This window comes from Pteropus vampyrus, unplaced genomic scaffold (genome assembly GCF_000151845.1).
Source record: "Pteropus vampyrus isolate Shadow unplaced genomic scaffold, Pvam_2.0 Scaffold132, whole genome shotgun sequence".
In the NCBI taxonomy this organism is placed as follows: domain Eukaryota; kingdom Metazoa; phylum Chordata; class Mammalia; order Chiroptera; family Pteropodidae; genus Pteropus; species Pteropus vampyrus.
Window position 1 is genome coordinate 906,250 of NW_011888913.1, and position 7,942 is coordinate 914,191.

Genomic DNA, 7,942 nt, shown 5'->3' on the forward strand with positions numbered 1-7,942 from the left:
TTTCCGAGCTAAGCCCGGAGCGCAGCGCCAGCGCCAGCACGGACATGGGGCGCCACCTACGGGCGCTGGGGTCTCCCTGCCACAGACTGCGGGCGACAGCCCCGGGGAAGAGCGGGGAAGTCCTAGGAACGAGGATGGGGTTTGCAGATGGGCTTCTCTGACCCTCAAAAGCAGGCCTGGCCCCTGCAAAAATATAACGACACACGGCCTTTCCCGTCCCCTCGCCCCCGTGAGTGAAGTGGCGCTCTTGATTTTGCAGACCCTTCGCTGCTCTAACAGGCCGTTCTGCCACAATGACACATGCAGCAGCCAAGTTCTCATCCACGTCTTTGTCTGCCAAGCCTTTTGCAGACACCAGGCTGCACGCTCCATGGCTCGCGCAAAGACAGTATTGAAGTGTGTGTTCTCCTTGTAGCCTGACTTTTAAAAACATCGTAAAAAATTGACTTAATCCTGTGACTTGCATACCGCCCCTTTGCTGATAGGTCGATCAAAAATAAACCACAGATCGGCCAATGCTGTTCATAAGAAGAGAGGGAAGGTATTTCTTATTCTTCTGACTTCACCCTTCACCCTCATCCGTTTGAACATTTCAGCCAGGGACTTGTTCCACCTATGACCGGGGCTTTTTCAGTTAGTGGGTTTTCAACTCCGTGTTTCCCATAGACTCGCACGTGGTTCTTCTCTCTGCTCAGAACTGTGAGGGCCTCGTCTCCGAGCACCCAAGATGACGTTCCTTTCAAACCAGTTCAACCGAAATGGATATCTAGGAAGACAGGGCAAGGTTTAAACAGAACTGCATAGTATTCCCCGAGATAAATGTTTAGTATGGTTGTAAAAATCTGATTAAAAGAACTTCTGAACCGACAGTTTCCTGCCTCACATGCAAAGTAGTACAAAATATAAAATAACCCCCAAATCTATGACCCTCCAAAGGATATTTGCTGAAAATTAAACGTTTTGCTTCGACATTTTTATACCATGATTGTCATATGCGGTGGACCTTGCCAGGAAACGTTTTCAAGGCCACCGCATTTCGTTATCATTTCTGTGAGTTTAACACAGTGGGGATCATTGACACTTACTTTCAGATCTCTATTTTATTCCAACATGGCATCAATGTGACAATCACTTATTGTCACAATGAGCATGACTCTTATCATTCCATCACAGAGTACAGATTCGACTGCAAGCATAAATAGCAAAGCGCACTCGATCTGTGAAGGATTCGTGAAGCACAGGCTGATCATTAGACCGATTCGGAAATACCAATTAAGTAGCAATACCTTTCACACATCTATAAATCTTTAAATAATAAGTCTCTTAAGCAACTGCCTTAAATGTTGTGCTATAAGCATTTCTTCTGACTGATAAGAATGCAAACATACACATACACGATTATCGTCGCCTTTGGGGTACTGAAACTAAACCTCTCTACCAACAAAAACGTTTAAATGCTATAAATAAAGAAAACTTTAATGTATATAGTGAACTCGATCATGGAATTAGAACAGTAAGTGTTCTTATGTAATGGGAAAAACACGTCTTAGGTTTAAATGGAGGCTCGAGATTATTTTTAGAAGGAAGTTGGTAATTGTGAAAATGAGCAGAATGACTCAGAAGTGGAACGCTATTTATCTACCGATGAATTGATCGTTCTACCTATAAGGAGAAATTTAGCACGGAACAGAATTTTAGTCCATAAACATGCTTAGAAAAAATTTTAGAATATAAATTTCAGAGTGAAAATGTTTTCTAGTTATCCCGGATTACTTTTTCTGTCCCATTTCCACATTTCTAGTCATTGCTGTCATTGGGACCAGAACCATAGTAGCAGACTATTGTCTTAGGTGTAGGCACATCCTCATAGACAGTGACAATGTCAGCCGTTTATTAAGCATCTGTTACGTGTCACGCATTGCACCATTTCCTCTTTCTAGGCTATAACACACTGTTTAACACCCACGACCACCCTGTGGTAGACAGATGGTCACACAGAGCTTAAGAGGAAAGTAGACTAATAATGTATTTTTAAGTGGGTAAAGGAGGCTGAGCTAACTCAAGTCCTCTTCCTTTCATTTATCCTAGGTGTTTATCTCTGATAGAGCATAAATTTATTTCCTTTGGATTTCATCACTGAAATCCATCTTTAGCATGCATTATAGCCTTCTCGTGCTGCTTTAAACTGATATATTGTATTCGTGATTTTATTCTAAGTATGTGATACATACGATATGCTGTATATTTTATACTCTTGGATGTGAATGTCATATATATACTTTAAAAAATTAAACATGTAAGCACTAATAAGCAAACATAAATTTATTTTAACTATAACATTATTGAAGAATAATTGACAGATATAATTGTATATATTTATTATGAATTTGACCTCAAAGGCAAGAGAAGTAAAAGCAAAAATAAATGAATGGGACTACATCAAACTAAAAAGCTCCTGCTCAGCAAAAGAAATCATCGACAAGGTAAAGAGACAACTATCTGTATGGGAAAATATATTCACAAGCAATGCCTCCGATAAGGGCCTAATATGCAAAATATACAAAGAACTCATATGACTCAATAACAACAAAAAAATCAAATGATCCAATCAAAAAATAGGCAGAAGACCTGAACAGACACTTCTCCCTAGAAGACATACAAATGGCCAATAAATATATAAAAAGATGCTCAACATCTTTATGCAGATTAAAACTACAGTGAGAGACCATCTCACACCTATTAGAATAGCTATAATTAACAGGACAAGTAATAACAAATGTTAGAGAGGATTCAGAGAAAAAAGAACCTTCATACACGGCTGATGAGACTGCAAATTGGCACAGCCACTATGGAAAACAATATGGAGGCTCCTCAAAACACTAAGAATTGATCTACCATATAATCCAGCAATCCCTCTACTAGGTATCTATCCCAAAGACTTGAAAACCCATATCCAAAAACGTATTTGCACACCGATGTTCATAGCAGCATTATTCACAGTGGCCAGGACATGGAAGCAACCGAAGTGTCCTACGATAGATGATTGGCTAAAGAAGCTGTGGCACATATATACAATGGAATATTACTCAGCCATAAGAAGAGATGAAATACTGCCATTTGCGACAACCTGGATGGACCTCTAAGTGAAATAAGCCAGACTGAAAAAGTTGAAAGCCGCATGATATCATGTGGGCTATAAACCTAAAAGCAACAAATGAACAGGACAAACAGAGACTCAGGGACATGGACAATGGACTAGTGGTTACCAGAGGGTAGGAGGTCGGGGAGGAGGGAAGAGGAAGACAGGGTAAAGGGGGTCAAAAATAGGGGGGTTGTGGGAGGGCGAAGTGAGTAAAGGAGATCAAATATATGGTAGCTGAAGGAAAAAAAATAATCGTATATATTTAAAGGATACATCGTAATGACTGGATATACATCTTCTTTGTCGAATGATTATCAAGATCGGAATGGTTAATTCATCTATCGCCTCACGTTATTCACACAGTTAACTTTTTCTTTTTTATTATTTGGTGAGAATGCTTAAAATTCACCTTCAGCAGCTTTCAAGTGTGCAATATCGTTTAACTGTAGTCACCATGCTGGTACATTAGAGACTCAGAACTTTTTGGTACAACTGAAAATGTGTACCCTTTCACCTGTGTCACCCCCTGTCCCCTTCCCCCACCCTGTACCTTTTGACCTACATCACCTCATTTTCTCTTTCCCCAGCCCCTGGCAACTATACCGTTCTATTTTCTCTGTTTCTAAGACATTAGCTCGATTGAGTGATTGATTTTAGATTCCACGTACAAGTGAGATCATATAATAGTTGCCTTTTTCTTTCTCCGGCTTGTTTCTTAGCATAAGGCCTTTCAGATTCATCCATTTGTCACAAATGACAGGATTTCTTTCTTTTGAATGGCTGAATGATATTCCATTGTATATGTACACCACGGTTTCTTTGTCCACTCATCTGTTGAGGGACATTTAAGTTGTTTGCATATCTTGGTTACAGTGAATTTTGCTGCAATGAACATGGGGTGCAGATATCTCTTGGAGCTAATGATGTCATTCAATACGTACCTGGTAGTAGGATTGCTGGATCGATAATTTTGTTTTTATTCTAGGGAAAATATAATTTTTAAAAAGTTATTAATAAATATATTTTCAATGTTACGTAATGCTATTCGATAGAACGATTAAGATGTAGAAAATAATCATTCTAAATATTGCATACCCTTAAGTTATACATGTTAAATTATTAAATATACATGTTTATATTCCTCAGTGTAATTAAACCATATCGAAGCGCATATTAATTTAAGTTGTATAACAGCAATGAAGGAAATAAATACTGAGTGCTACGTGAGCACTATAATCTGCTGAATTAGCACTATAAGAAAAAACATCCTTAAAAATTGGAGCCAGTTCTAATTTAGTTCAGCAGAAAGACCAAGAAAAGTTTGTCCGTATAAACAATTCATTTGTAATTATTGACTGAAATGACTAAATTATAAAATAATCTGGTCAAATCAGCTAAAAATGTGTTGACAGTTAAAAATTTCAGATTAGCTATATTCAAGCCAAGTAAGACTGAATTATGCAGTCACATTACACTAAAAAAAATTACATCCATCATTGAAAGAGCATACTGAACTATTTTCAAAGACCATATACTAGCTATCGTTTCTGACATACATATCATGTGGGATATAAACCTATATTTAATAAATATTCTTTTAAAATATCACTTTTATTTTGCTTTTATTAGCAAACTGATAAAATATAGAGCAAACTTTGACTGGAACATATTCTCTCTATAATATTCTCAAATGAACATATACATTATAAAAGAGCAATTTTTGTTCTCAAATGCTCTTTAAACTTTAAAAGATAAGTCTAGTTACCTATTTGTGGGTAAATATTAGGATTCATGAGACTTTATGAATTTTCTTGTTACCTCAATGTCTCATGCTGCTTGATTCTTAATAAGGTATATCTTAAAATTATTATACAAGGCAAATTACTAACTTAATGGACTTCTAATATTTGAAAAACGGTACTCTGACAGACATAGAAACTAATGATTGGAAGAAAAACAATTCATCTTTATTCTCTTCAGCTATGTCTCATTGTCTTATATAATCCTAATATTTAATTTCTTCATTTTTATGGTAGGAAATGTCTCTGTTGCTTTACCAAATTGGGTCAAATGCCTAATGTTAGTCATTTAATCCTATCGAAAGAAAAGTCTTTATAAACGAGGATGCCATTTGTCAACTCTTATTTCTCAATAAAAGCTAGATCCTATCGCAAAATGAAACTTCCTTTTGCAAGCTCTTGCTAAAAGAATTCTTGTGGCCCAGAACGGGGTAAGGAATCATTAACATGTAGCTAAAGCATTTCCTGAATTTTTATTTAAATGCTCTTTCCTGTAGTCTAATTGTGTAAGCTTCTTTTTAGAATAAGCTATATGTATGTTTTCTGTATATTCAGAATATTTTAAATATGTGTAATATACATAAGTCATATATATATATATATATATTTTTTTTTTTACTTAGAAACTAGTTTCAAAGTTAGAACATGCAGATTTAAGAAAAAGACAAAACTAGTAGTTCTTTTACTTTCGGAAATATTCTGAGGTTATAGGTCAACGTGTGTTTCCCTCTCAAAAGTTCCCATGTAAGAATAAATTATAAAGACATGCAGTATTTTTAACTGTCCAAGACTACTTTAAGTCCAAAGATTTTGTTGCTACTGTGAGCATTTTTAAGAATATCAGGCATATAACCCTTGTGGCTTTCTGGAATATGTTTTATTTTCCAGTTGTCATTTAACATAGAGGCTATTTGTCCCGTGCCTAAAAAGAGTGAAAAGTTGGGAGTTTAAGGCACAGCCTTCTGCTAGGTTCTGTGTCTGAAGAAGGACACCTGAATGTGAGACTAGTCCCTGGAGCTGGTGATCACAATCAGCCTGTTCCTCAGTGACCTCTCTGTCGCCATCTCCCAGTTGGGTCCAGCTAAGCTCTCTTCCATTGACTTAGTGACCTGGGAATCAGGAAGTATTTCTGTCATGTTGCTACAGCAAACTGGACTGTGGATGGGAATGTTTTAGTCCAAGAGTAAATGTAACGCAGACATTGTCTAGGCCTGAATCCAACCTCTGTGCTGTTTCAGAAGCTACTGGGCAGCACCAACTCATTATTTCATGCCGGTATTAACTGCTGATCTCAAGACTATTCTCTAGAGGTACAGAATCTTAACGGAATATTAAGTAAGCATTCACAGGACTGCTATGTTTTAAAATTGGAAAATTTGGAGGCTAGCATTTCACAGAGCTGTGCCTTACCCAAGCTAAGAACAGTTGCTTAACCTGCAGGAGACATTCTTGTGATGTAATGCACTATAAGAGCCATTTTACGCTGATCAGAAGTTTTTAAGAGAAATATGGTTATCCTCTGCGCAGAGATCAGAGTGCAGGAACAAATATATTTAAGAAACGTTTCTCTACCTGAGAGTGAATGATATGCTGCCTGGTCATTTGAGTGAGCAGCGAGCCGGTAACTGCTGAATTCTTTTTCTGATCATGTCCATGCAGCATCTACGCTCCACGGCTGCCCAGGACCTACCTCCTTCATCTGCTTTCTTTCCCATAACTCAGCTGGGCTTTGAGGATGTATATTAACAGCAGATTCATGTAGGAGAGAAAGGGATCCTATATGTCCATGATTCCCAAGCTGTAATAAGCACCTGAATCACCTGGAAATCTTGTTAAAAATGTAAATTTTGAATCAGAAAGCCTGGGCTGGGACCAAAACTCCACTCCTAACAAACTTGCGGCTGAAGTCGATGCAGCTGGTCTGCAGGCTTCACTTTGAGAAGCAGAGACCCATTCCTCTGTTCTTATGGGACATGTACTCAACACCTGAAAATATTCAGAGGCTTTATTGGTGAGGCATTTACGGGGAGAGTGTGCTTACCTAAAAGAAGTTAAACTCCCATCAGGAAACGGCCTGGTGCACGGATCATACACGGAAGCCACTGTCCAGAGTATGATTCTCTAGTTCTGTTTCATTATCATCCACCGAAGCTGTTTTCTCAAGTTCGACGTGCTGTAGTCTATACACATTATTTCCGAAAGGAAAGTAGTCATGTTCGTGTTCAAATCTTATACAAAATGTTATTTTTTATTTTATTCATTCATTCATTCATTCATTCATTTATTTATTTATTTATTGCTTTTCTGAAAGCTCAACTTTGGCAAGACCAATTAAGGATGACTAACAAACAAGAGAAACAGCTTTCTAAAGAAATTTTTGATTGACACCTGGGGACAGTTTATTATCCACATAAGATGGTTCTATCAGGAGTTGCCCATAAAGATCCTGAGAGGGGTGTCGGTTCATTTGCATATCCCTAGGCCACCTCCTACCTAGGGTTGGAAGTTTTCCAATGTGTTTTTGTAAGATGTGCAGCATCCCTCTGTCTGCTGAGTCAAAAGTCGTCACACTTCCTAGCAGCAGAGGTAAAGGGATCGTGACATTGATATTTGGATCCGCGAAGAACCTGTACTCATAGGCAAGAGCAAACTGTCTCCTGGTTGTAACACTAAAGGATTTTTTCTTCTCTATATGAAACTTGGTCATTGTTTACTCACTACAAGAATGTTCATGAGTTAAAATTTAACGTTAAAATTAGCAAAACATGGCATGAAATTCATCCCTTGGCAGGTTGACTAGATTTCTGTTGGGTAAATGGTAGTTCTGAGTTCTCATGGTCATCTACAAGAAAGGGTCTGTTTTTCCTTCGGGGTCCTCTCCATTTCCAATGAGCATAAATATTTGTGAAATTTCTAATATATTGAGGCACACATGATGTTGTACCTCCATTTCTCCAAAGGAAACTAACTGTACGAGGAGGTAAGGAAGACAGTTGATAAA

General features: G+C 37.8%; 1 protein-coding gene across 1 annotated transcript in view; it reads right to left on the bottom strand.

Moving 5' to 3' along the window:
- CBLN2 (cerebellin 2 precursor) overlaps positions 1 to 7,648 on the bottom strand; it is a 14,538-nt gene extending 6,890 nt beyond the window's left edge. The window contains exons 1-2 of the mRNA XM_011367341.1: positions 7,435 to 7,648; positions 5,736 to 5,863 (exon numbers count right to left, since the gene is read on the bottom strand). Of these exons, the coding sequence (XP_011365643.1) occupies positions 5,736 to 5,863; positions 7,435 to 7,648 (342 nt within the window). The remainder of the gene's footprint in view (positions 1 to 5,735; positions 5,864 to 7,434) is intronic.
- Between the last annotated feature and the right edge of the window lie 294 nt (positions 7,649 to 7,942).